Source organism: Ovis aries, chromosome 1 (assembly GCF_016772045.2).
Source record: "Ovis aries strain OAR_USU_Benz2616 breed Rambouillet chromosome 1, ARS-UI_Ramb_v3.0, whole genome shotgun sequence".
Lineage (NCBI taxonomy): Eukaryota > Metazoa > Chordata > Mammalia > Artiodactyla > Bovidae > Ovis > Ovis aries.
In genome coordinates, this window is record NC_056054.1 from 86,132,879 (window position 1) to 86,154,253 (window position 21,375).

The 21,375-nt window shown below is 43.3% G+C and overlaps 1 protein-coding gene across 1 annotated transcript in view; it reads right to left on the reverse strand.

Moving 5' to 3' along the window:
• Window positions 1-221: 221 nt before the first annotated feature.
• Window positions 222-21,375, reverse strand: part of AKNAD1 (AKNA domain containing 1) — a 48,725-nt gene continuing 27,571 nt past the window's right edge. The window contains exons 7-14 of the mRNA XM_042243164.2: window positions 17,457-17,594; window positions 17,267-17,352; window positions 11,661-11,758; window positions 8,444-8,566; window positions 8,209-8,313; window positions 5,731-5,812; window positions 4,377-4,476; window positions 222-3,681 (exon numbers count right to left, since the gene is read on the reverse strand). Of these exons, the coding sequence (XP_042099098.1) occupies window positions 3,550-3,681; window positions 4,377-4,476; window positions 5,731-5,812; window positions 8,209-8,313; window positions 8,444-8,566; window positions 11,661-11,758; window positions 17,267-17,352; window positions 17,457-17,594 (864 nt within the window). The 3' untranslated portion in view covers window positions 222-3,549. The remainder of the gene's footprint in view (window positions 3,682-4,376; window positions 4,477-5,730; window positions 5,813-8,208; window positions 8,314-8,443; window positions 8,567-11,660; window positions 11,759-17,266; window positions 17,353-17,456; window positions 17,595-21,375) is intronic.

The window sequence follows — 21,375 nt, forward strand, 5'->3', positions numbered from 1 at the left end:
TGCCTGGAAAATCCCATGGACAGAGGAGCCTGGTAGGCTGCAGTCCATGGGGTCGCTGAGGGTCAGACACGACTGAGCGACTTCACTTTCCCTTTTCACTTTCATGCATTGGAAAAGGAAATGGCAACCCACTCCAGTGTTCTTGCCTGGAGAATCCCAGGGACAGGGGAGCCTGGTGGGCTGCCATCTATGGGGTCGCACAGAGTCAGACACGACTGAGATGACTTAGCAGATTACATCATTTAATCTTCTCAGTTAATCCTTTGAAAACAGGCACTATTATCATCTCCATTTTAAAGCTTAGGAAGGCTAAGGTACAAAAAGTTAATATAATTTAACCTGGATGACATGTATATGTGGAGAGGAAAGTTTTGACATTAATAAACTTTTCTTTGTGTCTGTTTTTAATTGAAGTATAGTTGATTTACAATGTGTTAACTGCTGTTGTACAGCAAAATGATCCAATTGTACATACATGTACACTTCTTTTGGATAGTGAATATTGTTCTCTGTGCTATACAGTAGGACTTTGTTGTTCATCCATGCTTTATATAAAAGCTTATATCTGCCGAGCCCAACACTCTGTCCCTCCTCCAACCCCCTCTCCCTTGGCAACCAGCAGTCTAATAAACAGCTTTCTTTGAATGTTGAGCATGAGAACGGGACACTGCCAGTGAGAAGGCTAATTTTTTGGTGTCTGCATTTTATCTGAGATCTTCATATGCCTTGCTAGCTATCTGTCCAGGATTAGTGCGTGTATGGAACAGATCCATACTAATCCAGTGCCCTGTGACAAATGGAACTAAGAGTGTGATGGCAGCAAATGCTGGTCCATTCAGCCACTTCAGACCTCAGTGGTCACTGTGTCACTTATCAGAGTGGTCACTCTGATAAGAGATCCTTTAGGCCCACATTTCCTATACATTTTAGACTTAATTTCTTACTGAATTTAAAGATCTAAGAGGTCATTACACATAAATTATAAACTGATTCCCCACCCAGATTTGTGGATTTTGTGCAGATTCTGGTACAAAGACCCTGAAAAACATTTTTGTTGTTGCTCCTAACTGAAATGATTGACTCACAATCTATGAAGCACATTTTTGCTTCCTGTTGAGGTGTACTTGGTTTGTAAAGTGTAGTGGATTCATATTATTCAGTCATATTCACAAAAATTTAATAAAAATAGGAGTTCACAAAAATTCTTAAATTTGAGCTAAATCCAAGCGGGCCAGATCCTGGTGGTGTGTTTGGTAACTTGGGATGCTTCCATAACTCAGTTCTGCCATAGGTATTTGTACCCTTTGTGAGTCCCTTCAGGATGCAGGTGGATTTGTTTTAAAATCAAAGGAACAAGAAATGTTTTCCTCCCACAGTAAAAGTTCTACTACCAAAACAACATTTTGGTTATTAAGTATAAATACATATTTCTATTTAGTATGAATTTGGTCTATTTTAAATAATTCACTAAGATTAAAGATGAATTTTCATTTGTAAAATCTAATAGTTAACTCAGACAGTAAACACCTACCAAGAGTCCCACTCATGCTGCTGAGTCCCTGGACTCAGCATTAGATACACAATTACTTGTTTTGTTTTTTTTTTTAATTTTTTGGCTACACCACCCAAAATGCAGGATCTTAGTTCCCTGACCAGGAATTGAACCTGTGCCCCCTGAATTGGAAGTCTTAACCACTGGACTGCCAGGGAAGTCCTAGATACAATTACTTTTACTTTAGAAGCTTGTTCTTCTGGCTTATTTGCAGCAGAATTAGATCTATCAAAGAAGTGTCATGAGAGAGGAGACAGCCAAAAACTATTGAGTCAGTAAATATAAAATTATCCTTGTAAATCAGAGTCTAGCTCTCTTCCAGAATTCCTTAAGGACATGGCCCAATTTCTGTTTCTTCTATTAGATGATTCAGAGATTATAATGATACTCCTCAAGGAAATATAAATTACACTTGGAATATGGTTTAATAAGGCAGGTATGGGCCATATTTTTAAATAAATACAATAGTAAGTTTCTATAAAGGTTAATCTGTGGGGTAAGGGACATTCATTTATGGCAGTCCCTTCTAACTTGGATGCCATGGATTTGCTTCAGGTCTCCACGAACTTTTAAAAATTGTGTGCAAAATCATGCATGTTCATACCACTTTTAGAGGAGCATGGGGCAAGGAGGCTCCCTAACTTTCATCACATTCTCAAAAAGGGTTGAATCCCCAAAAGTTTAAGTAGTACAGTCCATGGGGTCGCAAAAAGTCGGACACGACTGAGTGACTTCATTCACTCACTCACTCACTCACTCAGTCCCAGGAAAGAGGGAAAGAGCCAGTAAACTGCTACTCTGTCATTAAGGAGGTCGAACATCAGTCCTTAAAAGCAGCAAATCAGGACTTAATCCCTGCATGCAGTTGTGGCCTAGGTAAATTTCATTAATCCATGACTCTTATTTTTCCATATTTCTGACTTCAGGAGATCTCTAAGTAAATAATATATAAAACAATCATAAGAATTTCATTAAGTACTGAAAGTAAATGAAAAGTAAAGAGCCTGTCTTGAGGCTTCTGGTTGAATTTCCTAGAAGCCCACTGAATATTTTTGTGTATCTTTCTAGAAAATGTATATGCCCTTTGAAAAACAAGTGAAGTCACACATATTTCTTAGCTTGCTTTTCTTCACTATCTTACAGATTATATACCTCATTCTTTTCAGTGGCTGCAGAGTATTAACTGTATGATTGTCATTTTTGAAATTAAATTTCACCTTTATTTATTTATTTGGCTGCTCCAAGTCTTCACCACCACATGTGGGATCTTTGATCTTCCTTGCAGCCTGCAGGATCTTTAGCACAGCATGCAGGAATCTTTCAATTGAGGCATGTGGGATCAAATTCCCTGACCAGGGATTGAACCCAGGCCCCCTCTTTTGGGAGCTCAGAGTCTTAGCCACTGGATGACCAGGGAAGTCCTGACTGACATTGTTTTTGAATCATCATAGAGGGTATTAGATGTGTTCCATTTGTGAGCGCTTCCCATCAGTGGCCATCCTCATACACATTATGTGACATATAGTTTGAGTGACTTATAAAGCAAAATCCTAGTAGTGGAATTGCTGCTCAGAAGGTCAATACTTCCAGAATTTGTAGAATTTGGTAGCAATTAATCGAGTTGTCTTTCAACAGAGTTGCACTAATATGTACTTCTATCAGCAGTGTATGAGAGCACGCATCTCCCCCATCTTCCCTGACACAGCCTGGGTTTTCCAAACTTTAGTTTTTGCCATACTGACAGGTAAAAGTATATTTTACTGTTTTCATTTCTTTCATTATGAGTTAGTAACATTTATTTTTAAACAAATATGTGTTGACTTTGATTTTTAAGAATCAGGTCCATTTTTTTTAAAATTGTGTCCCCCATTTTTTGCAATTTTGGTGTTTTCTCTAGAAAGTCATCTTCATAAGTTGTATAATAAGTAGAATACCTTTGGAGGGAAGACCAAGTTTTCTCTGCATTTTTTTTTAATCCTTGGTTGCCTTGAGACAAACTAGTATTTCAGCTTTTTCCTCCATCTTTGTACTTTGGCAAGATCTTCTGCAATAGTTCTAATCATTTGATCAGTAGTTTGTTTCAAAATGGTTGCTGTCCTTAGGGCATGATCCAAAGACGAGTTTAAAATCTACAGAGGGAAAGTCCACATATTCTGGTTACAGAAATTTACTACTGCTCCTGGTAATTGGGTTATCTCATTATTAAACATTGCAAAGTGGAATTTTTGGAGTATTCTGTTTTCCACCCAGTCTATTTCTGTTTTTGAGAGTTAGTTTCCTAGGAAACCAGTGTGAGATGGAATATATTTTGTAGAGAAAGGGACAGAAAAAAAGATAAACACGTGACTGATGAGCATGAATCAGAGGATGAGGTCAGCAACCTGCTGGGCTGTTTCCCTGCTGTGGAAAAAGAGATCTGTGAGAAGGAAGAAAAACATGAGGGGCATTGAAGGGGATTTAGGGCCCATAGCCACTGAGGGGCACGCAGCGCATGCTTGTGGCGACATTGAAAGTGACCGGATTGAAAATGGAAAACTGCTGGCCGCTCTAACCCTAGTGTCACTGGAACAAACTTGTGAGCGGCACACTGGGAAATCCTGTAGCTGAGGCACCACCCACAAAACACTTTCTCCAGGAAATTTCCCTTGGAACCAGTTTAGGAATAATACAAACCATGCGGCTGCTCAGGCTGTGTGTCTTCATGTTGGTGCTGAGCACAATTTGTTTCAGCAGAACATTTTTTGATGCTGTCACACTGTAATAATTTAAAAGCCATCAGCTTTGTGGTTAGGAAGACCAGACTCACAAGCTGCAAGGTCCTCACCTCAGATTCCGTTTCTTTGTTACTGCTAAAGTGGCTGGAGGATGTGTTTTCAGAAATCCTGCAGGAGTGGGAATGGGGTGAGAGTGTAGCAAGGTCTGACCTGTAAGAAAGGCAAAAGCACATTAATACTTGTGTAAAGCACCCTCTTCAACTCTGTGGTTCAGTAATGGGTGTGTGTGTGTGTGTGTGTGTGGTTCAGTAATGGGTGTGTGTATTTCAGTAATGGGTGTGTGTGTTTCAGTAATGGGTGTGGGTGTGGGTGTGTGTGTTGGGGGCGAGGAGTTGTGCCATCTAAGATGCAAACCCAAGAACTAGCCAGTGGCTGTATTCATACACACTGCGCTGCACCGTGGCAGTGCATATTAGGGTTCACCCTGAATGACTGTGACTGCACAGCCTGAACTCGCTGCTACACTGTCAACTCTGCCTCCTAAATAGCTCTTAAATACTAGTCTTCTCTCTTTCCTTTTCTACCACCCTTAGCTAAGTGGCCATCATCCCACCTGGCTTACTGTACTGGTCTCTTACTTGGCTTCTGTGCTCCAGTCCTTGACTCCTCTAATCCATTCCCTCTCCCTTAGTAGTTAGGGTGATCTTTTCAAACACTAGGAAGCTTTAAAAAACACTCCGGTTAAAAAAAAACAAAATCTCATTGGCTACCCATTAAAACTGAGAACCTGAAATCCTTCCCTCAGCCCACAAGCCCCGACCAGCCTTCCCTCACCTGTCCTGCCCCACTGCCTCGCCCTCTTTTAGGCTCCTGCCACATCGCTCCTGAACTTGCCAAGGGCTTTTCCACACCAGGAGGCTCTCTCAGACTGGCATGTATTTGCTCGTGCTCTTCCATCCTTGCTGACTCATTCATACTTACTCTTTGGAGCTCAGCTTCTCCAAACCCCCATATTAGGTAATAGTACTCTATGCCCCCTTTTCCTCTACCAAAACAGTAAGGGCGGAGACAGTAGTTGACTTTGTCACTGTGTCCTCAGGACAAGCACAATGTCCTGCTACTGACACTCAAATATTTGTTGAAAGAATAACTGAATGATTGAAATATTAGCCAGATGTAGGTTTGAATCCTGACTACTACTTAAGATCTAGGTCGGGGGCTCCAACCTCTGGGATCTAATGCCTGATAATCTGAGGTGGCACTGATGTAATAATAATAGAAATAAAGTGCACAATAAATGTAATGTGCTTGAATCATCCCAAAACCCCCATGGAAAAACTGTCTTGCACAAAACTGAAGTCAAAAAGGTTGGGGACCACTGCTGTAGGTGATCATGGACAGACAATAATGCACTGAGCACACTGCATACACCAAATGGGCAGTCATTTTGTTAATCATACTTACTTTCTTGGTATGGGTTCACATCCATCATTAGAGGGTTTTGGATTTGCTCTCTGGAAACAGATCCATTTTGGTTTTGAATGAGCTGAAAAAAGTTAGCTGTGGTCAGATTCAGAGCACAAAAATGATCCCCAAATCCAATGGTGGGTATATGGCTATCCTTTCCTGAATTTTTCTGTATAAGTGAAATATTTCATAAAGTTTTAATAAGGAAATAAACCTAGGGAACATGGAAAGTAGCCATTGAGTATTCTGAATTCAAGAAAAGAAATTCAACATTTAAAAGGAGTTTTATTAGCACACAAGAAACCAGGAGTCTAAGTTCCTTTGGTGCTAGCTGGGTGACCTGGGCATGTGTATGGGTTCAACTTCTTCATTTGGCAAATAGAGGGATAATACTTTCCAAGCGCTTGGACCAAATGGATTTCTAAAGTCCTCTCTACTTTAGGAGCAAGGATTCTAGGAATCAGAAACTAAAACATTACGTTACTAAGACAATCCTAGAAAACAGAGACTAAACAGATAAGATAAATGTGGGAAAGTCACCATGGAAGACACGAAGAGCTCCAGGGAAGGGAAGAGAGGCAAAGTGTGTGTGTGCTCAGTTGCGTCCAGCTCTTTGCAACCCCTTGGACTGCAGCCCACCAGGCTACCCTGTCCATGGAATTTTCCAGGCAAGAACACTGGAGTGGGTTGCCACTTCCTACTTCAAGGGATTTTCCCGATCCAGAGATCTAACCCATGTCTCCAGTGTCTCCTGCACTGGCAGGTGGATTCCTTTCCACTAAGCCACCCGGGAAGCACAGTGGGCAACAAATATGTCTTCTCTGTCGCTGAGGCTCCCTTTCCCCACTTCTCTTGCCTTTCCTTCTCTCTTCTCTGTCTTCCCCTCTTTCTCCTTTGGTTTCCTGCCATATCCACCGGTCTCTAGTATCTTGGCTTCACTCCCTCTCAGGAGGGTCCCACTTGACAAGGGGAGAGGGGGGATTGTCCCTCAGACATGGAAGGCAAGGCAGGAGCCAGAAAGTCCAAATTTAGTCACACTGCACCCTGACTTATTTGTTGTGACAAACAGTGGTACTGATGATCTCAGTCTTAATTCCTTGGTCATCTCATTCTTTATTTGAAACATAGAAACTGAGAGTTGGAAAGGGTCCCATTCCCATTCAATCTATAGATTTACAACATCCTGACAAAGTACCGTGTATCTCAGTCTACAAGTGGAACTCACGACCTCCTGCAACAGCCTGCTCCATTTTCTGTCCATTCTGGAGGGTCTCTTAAACACTGAACAAAAGACGCCTCCCTGAGACTTCTACCCTCTTGGACACTGTACATTTACTAATGGCATTTCAACATCACTTTTCAAACGACTCAATTGCTTTCCTCATTCATATGTTAGAATGAGAAGTCTCACGTACTGTTGACCCCAAAACCAAGGAGATAGTAAAGAAATGTGCCTGTTGCTTCTGTGGAGTCTTGGGGACAGAAGTGTTCCTAAGACACCTCGACAGAACACATCCAGTTGGAGGACTGGGCAGCTGGGGGTGGGTAGGGGAGACACAGCTGAGTTTGGTAAACACAATTCTTTAGTCTTGGGCATTGCAACTGTGAAAGGTCAGAAGCATTCTCTCTGGCGCCCTGTCCCCAGCAATGGAGAGAAAGAGCTTTGAAGGTATGAACTCACCCATGAGGAAAGGATGTCAGAGAACCAGACCCGGTGGTTGTTCAGAAGCAAGACAAGAGTGTGCCCTCCTCACTTTGTGTTCCCTCCGTTCTCTTAGCACTTAACCAACATCTTGCTGTGAACTAATTAGGGTATGAGTTCCTATTTTTCAACAGGTTGTAAACTCCTTGAGAAGTTGCCATTGTCTTATTCATCTTTATAAATAAATGTTTGTGGGATTTTAGATATTTCCAAAGACAGCAAAATTTTGCATTGAAATTAGCAACATGATATTTAAGGAGTGTAAAAATAGTCTATTTCTTTACATACTGACTTTTACTGCTGCTGCTGCTGCTGCTAAGTCGCTTCAGTCGTGTCCGACTCTGTGCGACCCCATAGACGGCAGCCCACCAGGCTCCCCTGTCCCTGGGATTCTCCAGGCAAGAACACTGGAGTGGGTTGCCATTTCCTTCTCCAGTTACTGGGGATATATTTAAAGCTTTTTCCCCTTCTGAATAATAACAATAATAGTGGCAGTTAGTCATTTGTTCATCAAATATTTATGACTTGTTGCCAGATTATAGCACTTGGTAACTTTCAAAGTCCTTTATTGCTAGGACTGCATATCTAGCAGCCCAGCCCCTTGCCATCCCGGTGTCAGGCTGGATATGGAAGTGTCAGATGAGTGCTGGAGCCCGGACAGCAGACTCAGCAGGTGCTCAGCATAGGGTAACAGTGGCCAGTGTGATATGTGTCTCCCACGGAGGGAGTCTAGGTTGTTTACAAAGATGGGATCATGCAGGAGATATACTTACTAGGTGAAGAATTATTTTCATTTAAATAGCGGAGCCGAGCAAAGGCACTTCTTTCCGTATGATTAAAGAAATTCTGTCCTGGGGTATTGTATCTATAATGAAATTCTGAAAAGAAAAGATTAAAAATGCAACTCATTGCCTGCAAACAACTGTTGTGCTCACTTACGGACAGAGAACCAGATATAGCCTTGTTTTGTTTTGTTTTGTTTTCCTGAGCTGGCCCAGTTGCTTTCACCTTTAGGTGGTTCTTTACTGCAGACTCTCTGGGAGTTATGAATCTTAGTGCCACAGTTCTGACACTTACTACTCTGCAGTCCAATCCGAGATGCAGAACAGCAGCTGTATCCTGTATCAGAACCTGAAAAAGCCCAAGTTATGCAAAGGAAGTGTGAGGTTTTTATTATTATAATCCTAAAATGTGCTTTGGACAGTAGAGCTCTGATCATGCAAAGTATGCATTAGCCCCAGAGTGTTCAGTTTTCCCAGGGGGAAATTAATCACACAGGTTGCCAGCCTAGGGGTGATATTTGGGACACCCCCCCCCCTTATGACAACTGAGAGATGTTTTGATAAGTAACAGTTCTGATAGGAAAGTCTCAAGATTTGCCCAGCACATATGTATGTGTTTAGTAAAGGTCTTCTGAATGGAAGGATCTGTGAGAATTTCGCCCATTGAATTATCAGACCATCTTGCATTTGTAATTATTTCTCAAGATTTGCCCTGATACATCCACATTTTCTTCTCAGACCCTACAGTGGCCAAGAGCTTATTATCCAGGCAATTGGAAAGATGGTTTTCCTCTACAACACATTCATAAATCCATATGGGAACTTGAATCATAGCTTTGCCCTCATCAGAACCACAGAGAGGCTAGCAGTAGAGAGCGTTTGTATCTGCTGCAGGTCTGGGTCTTGTTTGGCAGGCTGTGGGCAGTGGCACTCTCCAGTAAGGCCAGAGCACGGGAGCCTGGCCCCAGCAGGTAAGTCACACTTGGGTGTCCAAGCAGTTCCAGCCAAGAAGGGGTTGGGGCACAAAACTGCTGCCAGTGCTGTTAATACCTGCACCCTGCTGCACTCATGGTTACACTCATTGTAACATTATCTACCAAAGTGTAAATCACAAATGGAGTGAGCTCTAGGAAGGTTTTTTCCCTTCCCCAAGTCTCAGTCAGTAGTCACTAAATGCCTTCTAATTCAGAACTCAAGGAAATTACAAATAGAGGAAGAAAGATGTACACCCTGGGCTGGCTGTGTTGTACAAGGGAAAGAACATGGGCCTGAGTTTGAAGCCTGATTCTGCTTTGTACTGACTGTGATGGTTGGTAATATGTCACAAACTCTAACATGCTCCTCAAAGGATAGAACATGATTCCTCTCTCAATTGTGGTTGGATTTAGTGACTTGCTTTCAACAAATAGAATGAAGTGGCAATGATGGTGTATAACTTCTAAAACTAGGTTGTAAGAGTCACTGAAACTTCCATCTCAGTCTTTCTCTTGGATCACTTGCCTGGGGGAAGGAGGCTACCAGATCATAATGACATTCAAACAGCCTACTGGCCCATCTGGCGAGGAACTGAGACCCCTGGCCAATGGCCAGGTGTGAGAACAACCTTAGACGCAGATTCTCTAGCCCCAGTAAAGCCTTCAGATGATGGTAGTATTGGCCAACATCTTGACTGCACCCTCATGAGAGACCTTGAGCCTGAACCACTCAGCTAAATGGCTCCCAAATTCCTGGCCCACAGAAACAATGAGATAGCAAATGTTTGTTGTTTTGAGCCATTAAGTTTTGGGATACATCATTACACAGCAATAGATAATACACCAGGCTCTTTGACCCTGGCAAGTTGCTTAATTCCTACTTATCTATACAATAAAGACAATAATTCCTACCCTTTAGGGTATTATGACAGTTAAGTGATAATATACTATATGTCAACAATTCTCAAAGTTTTGATTTCCGAACCCTCTTACACTCTTAAAATTGAGGACCCCAAAGACCTTTTGTTTATTCTAGTTTTGGTAGCTCAGATGCTACAATGCAGGAGACCCAGGTTCGATTCCTGTGTCAGGAAGATGCCCTGGAGAAGGGAATGGCTACTCCCTCCAGTATTCTTACCTAGAGAATCCCATGGACAGAGGAGCCTGACAGGCTACAGTCAATGGGGTCAGACACACTGAGAGACTAACATTTTCACATATCATAATATGTGGTGTTTTTCATACCTGCACTAAAAGTCTATCTTCTTGCACTGGAGAACTGTCATACAACATTCAGTTGGTTGAACATGGATTAGTAGAGAAGTATTTATTTATAAATTTTAAGTCATTTTTACTCTGTAGAATCATTTAGATTTTCCTAAGACTGAATGAGCAGTCCCAAGGGTTGTTTTTTTTTAGAATTTTAAATTGAGAAATTAAAAAAAATACTTTAAAAACAATAATCATTTCATGTTCACAAAATAACACTTTTATGAAAAATAGCTATTTTGAAAATTAAAAAAATCAGTGACCAGTGAGAAGAGCGGCCGTGTTTTGTGTTTTGGCAAATACCTAGAATATCTAGCTTAACCGAAGGCAGCTGGCTTCCACAGGTGTGTCTCCACTCAACCTGTTGCAGTATTGTTCTTTCAGGGAAAAGAGAGGACCTCACAGCCCTCCAGGGACCCTCCGACCACACTTTGAAAGCCTCTGCTTAGTTCTGGTGTATAGAGTAAGTATTCAGTCAGAGAAACCTATTATTATTATTAGAAAATGTGTCTTCTACAAAGAAATAGAGCTACATGTGGCAGAGTAGGAATAATACTGAGCTGAAGAAAAGGCTCTTGGCTATCAGACTGTGGGAACGTAAGCAAGCCTGTTTAGTTCTCTGGCCCCTGTTTCCTCCTGTATAAACTGGGTAGATTAGGCTTGGGTGCTGATTTTCTCCCAGAGCTGCCTAAGCTGCAGGCCTCAGGCCCACCTCTTCTTCATCCAGGGCAGTCCTGCCAGCGCTTGTTTTTCTGCTTAAACTATCTTCGGAGAAAGGTCCCTGTGACTAAAAATCATTGAATTCCACACACTGGTGCTCTCTGGGTCTCCTCTCCACTCTTTCTGCTCCTATGAAATGTACTGGGCAAGTCCTCAGCAGCTCCCATGTACGTGAGCTCCTCAGGTGCAGATTCTGTTCATGCTGGGGGGCTGCCACACAGAACTGAGACCACCTCATGACTGAGTCACAGAGCCCTGCGACTCCAGGCAGAGACAGGTGCGGGCACTTTCACCCTGCTTGACCACATCTCGCTTGAATCAATTCATTACTAATTCTTTACATCTTGCAAAAACAAAAATTAACATGCAACACCCTAGTCTAGGTAAAGCTATTTAGCATAGCAGGTATTCTGCCCATAGTGAGCAGAACCCAAAGAGGGACCAGAACCATGACAACCGCCCCTAGACCCCTCAACTTACCGAGAACTGAGTCTGGGTGCAGCATCTTGTCTTGAATGGCAATAGGAAACCTTTCACAGTCAACTCCTCTGTGATCTTTTTTCTCCATTTTTTGCTCCCTAAAAAAGATGCAGAAGATTCCATAAACGTTTAGTACACTGCTAATAGAGATAGTGAAGGAATTGGTAAAAGTGAAATGTGAAATTTCTTAGCTCAGAGCCAGTAACGATGGAGGATCTATATCATTCTCAACACAGCCAACCCTCAACCCTCTGCCTGCCTGTTTGAGAACTTTCCTGATGAGAAAGTGCACCCAGCACAGTCTGGCCTGGTGAGAACATGTATGTGTGTGTGTATTACGGTCAGTCGTGTCTGGCACTTTGCAACCCCATGGACTATAGCCTGCCAGGCTCCTCTGTTCACGGAATTCTCCAGGCAAGAATACTGGAATGGGTAGCCATTCCGTTCTGTAGGGGATCTTCCCGACCCAGGTCTCTCTCACTGCAAGTGGATTCTTGACTGTCTGAGCCACCAGGGAAGCCCAAGAACATGTATACCAAACATTAAATCTGTTTTGTTTTCCTGAGGATAATATCTAGTCATCATATCCACATACACAATTAGAAATATGAAATACAAAGTTATAAAACTTAGAGTTTCCTTCATATTCATGCTTTAAATTCAGTTCTTATCAGGGGAAGAAGCTATGCTACCTGTTGGTACCAGATCACATGAGTTTGTATCCAAAAGTACAAACTGAGCGATCCAAAAAGTCCTGGATTTTGTTCTGTGTCTCTGGTGACTCAGTGATAAAGAATCCGCCTGACAATGCAGGAGACTTAAGTTCAATCCCTGGGTCAGGAAGGTCCTGTGGAGAAGGAAACGGCAACCCACTCCAGTATTCTTGCCTGGGAAATTCTGTGGATAGAGGAGCCTGGTGGGCTACAGTCCAAGGGGTCACATAGAGTTGAACATGACTTAGTGACTAAATGGCAAATATGGGGCTAAAGGTTATGAGACCACTGTTGTTCAGTCACTTGGTTGTGTCCAACTCTTGTGACCCCATGGCCTGCAGCATGCCAGCACACCAGGTTTCCCAGTCTTTCACCATCTCCTGGAGCTTGCTCAAACTCATGTCCATTGAGTCAGTGATGCCATCCAATCATCTCATCCTCTGTCATCCCCTTCTCCTCCTGCCCTCAATCTTTCCCAGCATCAGGGTCTTTTCCAATGAGTTAGCTCTTCCTATCACGTAGTCAAAGTATTGGAGCTTCAGCTTCAGAATCAGTCCTTCCAATGAATATTCAGGATTGATTTCCTTTGGGACTGACTGGTTTGATCTCTTTGCAGTCCAAGGGACTCTTAAGAATCTTCTCCAACACCACAGTTCAAAACCATTAATTCTTCGGCGCTCAACCTTTACAGTCCAACTCTCACATCCATACATGACTACTGGATAAACCACAGCTTTGACAAGATGGATCTTTGTTGGCAAAGTAATGTCTCTGCTTTTTTAATATGTGGTCTATGTTGGTCATAGCTTTTCTTCCAAGGAGCAAGTGCCTTTTAATTTCATGGCTGTGGTCACCGTCTGCAGTGATTTTAGAACCCAAGAAAATAAAGTCTGTCACTGTTTACATTGTTTCCCCATCTATTTGCCATGAAGTGATGGGACCAGATGCCATGATCTTAGTTTTCTGAATATTGAGTTTTAAGCCAGCTTTTTCACTCTCCTCTTTCACCTTCATCAAGAGGCTCTTTAATTCCTCTTCACTTTCTGCCATAAGGGTGGTGTCATCTGCATATCTGAGGTTATTGATATTTCTCCTAGCAATCTTGATTCCAGCTTGTGCTTCATCTAGCCTGGCATTTCTCATGATGTACTCTGCATAGAAGTTAAATAAGCAGGGTGACAATATACAGCCTTGATGTATTCATTTCTTAATTTGGAACCAGTCCATTGTTCCAGGTCCAACAGTTCTAACTGTTGCTTCTTGACTTGCATACAGATTTCTCAGGAGGCAGGTAAGGCAGGTCTGGTATTTCCATCTCTTTAAGAATTTTCCAGTTTGTTGTGATCCACACAGTCAAAGGTTTTAGCGTAGTCAGTGAGGCAGATGTTTTTTCTGGAATTCTCTTGCTTTTTCTATGATCCAGCGAAAGTTGGCAATTTGATCTCTGGTTCCTCTGCCTTTTCTATATCTAGCTGTACATCTGGAAGTTCTCAGTTCACATACTGTTGAAACCTAGTTGGAAGAATTTTGAGCATTACCTTGTTAGCATTTGAAATGAGTGCAATAGTGTGGTGGTTTGAGCATTCTTTGGCATTGCCTTTCTTTGGGATTGGAATGAAAACTGACCTTTTCCAGTCCTGTGGCCACTGCCAAGTTTTCCAAATTTGCTGGCATATTGAATGCAGCACTTTAACAGCATCATCTTTTAGGATTTGAAATAGCTCAGCTGGAATTCCATCACCTCCTGTAGCTTTGTTCATAGTAATGCTTTTTCAAGACCATGTGGTGTTCATTTTAGTGATGGAAGGCCACCAGGGGGCATCAGAAAGACACCCTATGGTAGTCATACTGGGACACTTCCCCCAGCCATCTGTAGCTTCAGTCTCCCTTCTTCACAGAAACTCTAACTCCTTGAAAGGGATTTTAGTTGATAAAAATTCTTAAGAAAGTTCTAGCTCAGCCCCTAGGATACTGTAATAAGCCCCTAGGGAATGTTGCTTATTCTTAGTGTGGAGGGCACCGTGCCCAAGATATCCTGGACATAGCCAGTGAGTCAGGAATGAGACTGATTCCTGGAAATGGGGTTTGAGCCTCAGGCCTTGCTTGCAAATGCAGGCACATCCAACTGTGCCTGGGCCTGCTGTGGGGGACTCCAACCCTGCTTGGAGTCTGTGAGGCTCAGGGCTGAGAAGCCAGGCACTTTCCTGCCTCTTGGAAAAACATGCTCTCCTCCTGAGTCACATATTTTCTCACACCTTATTTTCGGTCTCCACCCTCCTCCTCTGGGGCATGTGAACATCTGCTCTCCAAAGTGGAAAACTTGGATTGCACTCAAGTGAACTCAGTCTAATACACGACTTTCTTTTTCTGCCTCTTTGAAACTTCTTTGTGCACTAAAATCTTCTTGCCAAACAGCTAAGGGAAACTCTACTTGAGAAGACAGTTTTTCAGTAAGACAAAGTAGCTGACATGTAAATCCAAAATCTCTTAAATCCAAAATTCTGCATCAGACATAAAGGGATAAACATTTGACCTGTAGCATAATTGTTAGTTATCTGCACGTATATAAATATCCTTCAAACAGTATGTGCATCAGTAGGCTAAATAAATAATACATCCCATCTGAGAGAACTCTAATCTTCTAAAAGAGTAAAGAGTCTATACAGTCTTCTGTTCAACTAATTCCTCAAGGATGTGTAGTTTACCAAGATTTCAAATGATAAATCATGCCTATCGCCAGCAATAGATTTACTGTTAGATCTGATTTTACACTTGGTTGTGTTTTGCCTTCTAACTTGTTTGTTATAAAAGAGGAAATGTAGTCTGGAACATCGGTCCGTGTATTGGTACTTAAGTGCTTCTGTGAGGTCTAGACTATAAATTTGGTAGAGAAATATCTAGTACCTTGAATGCTTAATCAGAATGTTTTTTAAATGTCAGAATATTTTTTATTATACTTGTTTTTATTACTGTTGTTTAGTTGCTAAGTCATGTCCGACTCTTTTGAGAAGGCAATGTCACCCCACCCAGTACTCTTGCCTGGGAAATCCCATGGACGGAGGAGCCTGGTAGGCTGCAGTCCATGGGGTCGCCAAGAGTCAGACATGACTGAGCGACTTCACTTTCACTTTTTACTTTCATGCATTGGAGAAGGCAATGGCAACCCACTCCAGTGTTCTTGCCTGGAGAATCCCAGGGACAGGGGAGCCTGTTGGGCTGCCGTCTATGGGTTCGCACAGAGTCAGACACGACTGACGCGACTTAGCAGCAGCAGAAACAGTCCGACTCCTTGTGACCCCATGGACTGTAGTCCACCAGCCTCCTCTGTCCATGGGATTTCCCAGGCAGTAATACTGGAGTGGGTTGCCACTTCCTCCTCCAGGGGATTTTCCCAACCCAGGAATCAAACCTGCATCTCCTGCATTGGCAGGTGGATTCTTTACCACTGAGCCACCCCTTTATTATATTTACTAAATATATATTACTAAATATATATAGAGTAATATATATTTACTAAATATATATAATATTTATTATATTTACTAAAACCTAAACACACAAAACACCTCAAAACCTAGATTTTAATTCAATCAATAAAAATAGTGAGCCTGGGTTGACTGAGGGAGTTGGCATTATTCAAGGCCCTTCTATCCCTGAGAGTCAAAGCTGCTGGTTTATTAGAGTGATGGTCCACACCAGATGACACATGGCGATTTTTTAGGGGGTGGAAACTCAATAGAACCCTGATGACAAGTATCTGTTCCCATGCTGGAATGCTTTCTAACAGGAAGCTGCAGGCTTTCAGACCTTGTCATCTGCCTTTATTAGCGTACATTACATGCACATAATTGTGGTAGCTAAACTGCCCCTCCCTCCGTGACTTTCAACCTTTCTAAGGTCAATTAGTCAAGCTTTGGCCTCAGTCCACTGCACCTCGGGAGCTTGGAGGAGGCACGTCTGGCTTATTGATAGAAGCTTCAAATAAATGATTCTGAATCCATGTGGACTAACAGTTGACCTAAGAGTGTTTCAAACTCATAAAGGGTTTCTCCCTAGGATTTCACATCTACACTTTCTTACCCAGTTTACAGCTTGTCACCTGGATGATTCCTTGCTGAGGGATGGGGGAGAAGTAAACCCTGAGAGGTGGGATTAGGCTTTTTTTCTGGTGGGATTGGGGGACAGAGGTGAGACCCAATAGGGAAGATTTTTCAGTCATTGTGAGGGGAGAGTAGTGAGGGTGGGAGCTAGTATACAGTGGTGTATAATAATCTCCCAGGTGGGCAAGGTTCAAAGGGAGCCTTCAGGCCAAACCACCCTCCATATGCTGTAGCTGTGATTCTTAACCAAGGGGCCTATCAGAGTCAGGGGAAATTTAGAAGAAACATTCCCTCAAGGGCTCCACCCCTGGGGAGGCTAATACAGTAGGTGGGGGCTGAGGCATGTGCATTATTTTCAAGTCCCCTGGTAAGGTTGAGGGCTTCCCAGGTGATGAAGTGGTGAAGAATCCGCCTGCCAATGCAAGAGATGAGGGTCCGATCCCTGGATTGGGAAGATTCTCTGGAAAAGTAAATGGCTACCCACTCCAGTATTCTCGCCTGGAGAATCCCATGGACAGAGGAGCCTGACGGGCTACAGTCCAGGGGGTCACAAAGAATCGGCCACGACTGATGCACCTGAGCGTGCACGGTAAGGTTGAAGCTCTCCCCAGATGAGGGCCACTGCTAAAGGGATTTGTCAGTTGAGAGATTCTGTAACTCTGTAATTCTGTGATTCTGTAACTTGGCTCGTGGCTGCTGGTCGTTCAGCGAGTTGATGCCCACCCTCGCTGGAGTTATTATCCCAGGACAGGCTCCCGCCCACCCTGGGAATTTAGCAGCCGGGAACCCTCACCATTGAAGTACGCGGAGGCAGAAGGCACAGCTTGCACTGGTCGTCTCCGCACGGTCCTGCCTCCCCGAGGCGGTGCTGGGCTCCTCCTGCACCACAAAACACACACAGATATGGATGCGACCAAGGATTTGACTCACCCCTCAGCTGCTCGGGCACAGCCCAGCACACATGCGGACCCCGCCAGACTCACCATCTCAGGACGCCTCGGCTCTGCTTTCTGGCTTGGGCGAGAGTTGGGGGAGGTGGGGGCGGGGTTTCTCTGCTGTAATGGCCTAGGGCTTACAGAAAGGAAGATTCCACCCTGCCTTGACTTCCTTCCTTCTCCAGACATTTACAAGTCTAGTTTACAGATGACAGAACACCCCCCACCCCCACCCCGCCTTTTTCTTTCCTTTGGTTTCGAATTACCCCAAACTCCACTAAGGATGAAGGGACTGAGGATGGTTTTTAAATCCTTCACTGATTTAAATCTGATCACTGTTCAGCAGAATCTAAAAGCCTTTCCAAAGCACTGTATTCAACTGCGAATTAAAACAAGAGACTGTCTAGAGAAGAAAGCTGAGCGCTAAAGAATTGATGCTTTTGAACTGTGGAGTTGGAGAAGATTCTTGAGAGTCCCTTGGACTGCAAGGAGATCCAACCAGTCCATTCTGAAGGAGATCAGCCCTGGGATTTCTTTGGAAGGAATGATGCTAAAGCTGAAACTCCAGTACTTTGGCCACCTCATGCGAAGAGTCAACTCATTGGAAAAGACTCTAATGCTGGGAGGGATTGGGGGCAGGAGGAGAAGGGGATGACAGAGGATGAGATGGCTGGATGGCATCACTGATTCGATGAACGTGAGTCTGAGTGAACTCCAGGAGTTGGTGATGGACAGGGAGGCCTGGCGTGCTGCGGTTCATGGGGTCACAAAGAGTCGGACACGACTGAGCGACTGAACTGAACTGAGAGGCCTAAATTATTGTTTATATGTCCCCGTTTAACACACACCCAAAAATCACACTATGGAACTGAAAGGGCTGACACCACCCTTGCTATCGTTTTACCCTTTATGTAAACAAAAAGATAAACACTTTTTTCACCATTACAAACAATGGTGAGAAAGAAGCATCATTGTACAGACAGCTTTTTCCATATTTTGAATTACTTCCTTAGGAAGTGTCTGGGTCAAAGGTTGCGAACGTGTTTGTGTGATGAAACATGTGGCCTGATTGCTTTCCACCAAAGCTGCACGAACTGGATGCTGCCAACAACATGGGCAGCTTGCTTGGCCACACCTTCCTCTGCATCAGGAATTCTCTCTTGAAAATGTTCTTGTTCATTTAAAAAGTAGGGGTGGCTCCTTGTGTTTTAACATTTAGTCTGTTGTTAAAGGAGATAAGTGTTTCCCCATGTTTATTTATTGGTCATATTCCCTACTTGTGACTTTTAGTTATTTTTTTATCCATCAATTTTTTGGAGGGTTTCAGTGTTTTCTTATTGGCAAAAATATGTGTTAATCATTCCTTGTGCCAGGTGCCTCTCATATCGTCTCCTTTATCCCTTCCCACCATCCTGGCAGGTTGTCCCCGTTTTAGTGATGAATAATCTGAGACTCAGAGTTTAAGCTGCTTGTCGGGGTCACACAGAGTGCATGACCTCGCTGGCATCTGAGCCCTTCCCATATACTTCTGTCATTAACCACACATCTATGGCTCTTTTGTACCTGTGTCAAAGCCCTTTGTATGATAAAGATCTCAATAGTGAGCACTGTTTGCTCTTAGTGTTTTCTAGGTTGTCCACCTTTCTTAAAATATTGACTGTGGTTTCACAAACATTAGTTGAAATGTTGATACTGTCAAAGAGGTGGTAGAAATGGCCAAGAAACATACAAAAATGGGTAAATTTTAGTCAAAGAAATACAGATTAGCACAATATCAATTTTCACTTATCACTTTAGTGAAGGTTGGAAAGAAAAAGCAGATGCCCTGGTTTGGCTCAGGCTGAAGGCACCTTCATTCCCAGGCACTGCCGCGGCCACTGCTTTGCTAAAGGCCAGTTTATCAAATTTTCGCTGTGTACCTTGTGAACCATCATCTGCAATCCTAGATTTTTGTCCAAAGGAACTAATCAACTTTGGCCAAATGTTTCCATGTTAAATGATTTTACTGAAGCAGTGTTTATCCTATCAAAGAACCACAAACAATTGAATGTCCATCAATAAGAGATTGGTTTAATAAGTCAGGGTCTACCCATACAATGAAATATAAAGCAGTGCTTAAAAATGCAGCTGTAGGTTTATTCAATCACAGTTGAGAGGCCCCCAATATAATGTTAAATGAAAAAAGTATATTCCAAAACAATACATGTATGACTCCACTTTTGCAAAAAGCATGTGTATCAGAGAAAAAAGACCAGACAGATATATGCTAAAACATTGGCAATAGTTTTTCTCCCAGAGAAATGTTCCTTTTTATACTTTTCTCTGTTTTCTGATTTTTTTTTTTTTGCTATGAACCTGTATAGTTATAATTTTAAAAATAATGAGGCTTTTTTTTTTACTTCACTGTCCCTCTGTGTTTTCTTTTATCACTCATAGGCCTACAGGGGGTACCCCTGCACTTCACATTTCCCTAGTAACTCAGATGGTAAAGAGTCTGCCTGCAGTGCAGGAGACCTGGATTCGATCCTGGGTTGGGAAGATCTCCTGGAGGAGAGCATGGCAACCCACTCCAGTATTCTTGCCTGGAGAATCCGTGGATGGAGGAGCCTGGTGAGCTACAGTCCGTGGGGTCTCAAAGAGTCGGACACAACTGAGTGACTAACACTTCCACTTTCACTATATTAGAAGAATGTAGAGGGGTGCCCTCTACCTGAGTTGGGAGACCTGGGATCCAGTGTCCCCCCGTCATTTGTGCTGGACAAGTCTCTTCACCTTTGTAAGCTTTCAACTTTTTTCTTCAAGAACTCTTTGCAAGCAGCAAAGTTCTGAACCAGCAGAATTATTATTGTCTACAGCTTATTATAACTGTCATTATTATTTTAGGCCCAGGGGTTTTTAATCCCGGTATTTCCAATTCCTTTATAATGGAATTATCTCAAAATGTGGTCCCCAAACCAACAGCATTGGCATCAGCTGAGAGCTTGTTAGAAATGCAGAATTGTAGGCTCACCCCAGACCTACTGAATCAAAGCCAGCAGTGCAGTAAGACCTGCAGGTGAGTCCTCGACACACTGCAGTTGGAGACAAGCCCTGATCTAGAACAGGTGCCTCAAGAAGTTTTCTCCTGCATGCTCAGAGAGTGGGGAGGGTTAGCCATGTGGGCAGCTCTCACCAGCACTAACATCCGGGACACCCATTAGAACGAGAGCTAAGTGATCTTAATTATGCTAATTTCAGAGTCACAGGCAGCCATACTGGGTGGGTAAAAATGCCAAGGCAATGAGCTGAACAGAGCCAGGACGGGGCTCCTAGACGCTACCCTGGAGCAGAAGACAACCTCATGGCCATTTGCTCTGGTTAGTTTGTTTTGTTTTGTTGGGTATTTTGTTGTTTTTTTTTTTAAAAAGGCAGTTTGAATTTTAGAGTCAGTTCTTGAGCCCCACTTTGGGGGATTATTCGGCTTTTGTTTAGTCTGGTGAAGTCCTTGAGAATTTAATTTCAGTACTCCGGGGATGGTGGGAAGGAGTAGCCTGAGGTAGAGTGTGGTGGGGATGTCAAGTGACCACTTGCCTTTTTCTCACCCTCCCTGCCCCAGACACCTTTGTGCAGAGGGTTCCCCCAACCCGGGCAGCCAGGCTCCCGGGGAACCCACGGTCCACTTCTCCCTCTTGAACCCTCAGGAGGAGCCCGTTGCTGCACTCTTTGCTAGGGCTGCGAGGCCAGCTCCTCAGAAGAGGGGGCCTCCTGTCCCCTCTCACGCACACGAGCCTGGGAGCCCTGCAGAACAGCGGGAGTGGTCCTTGAATAACTGGGGAGCCGCGAGAGGACTTGCCCTTAGGGCTGCAGTCCCATAGGAATGGACTCAACTCAGTTCTGTGTCCTTAAGGCATTGTCATCTCCTGCCTGGAGTCCCTTTCCCCAGACTCCTCACCTAGCTGCCTCCTTCTCATCCCCCAGTACTCAATTC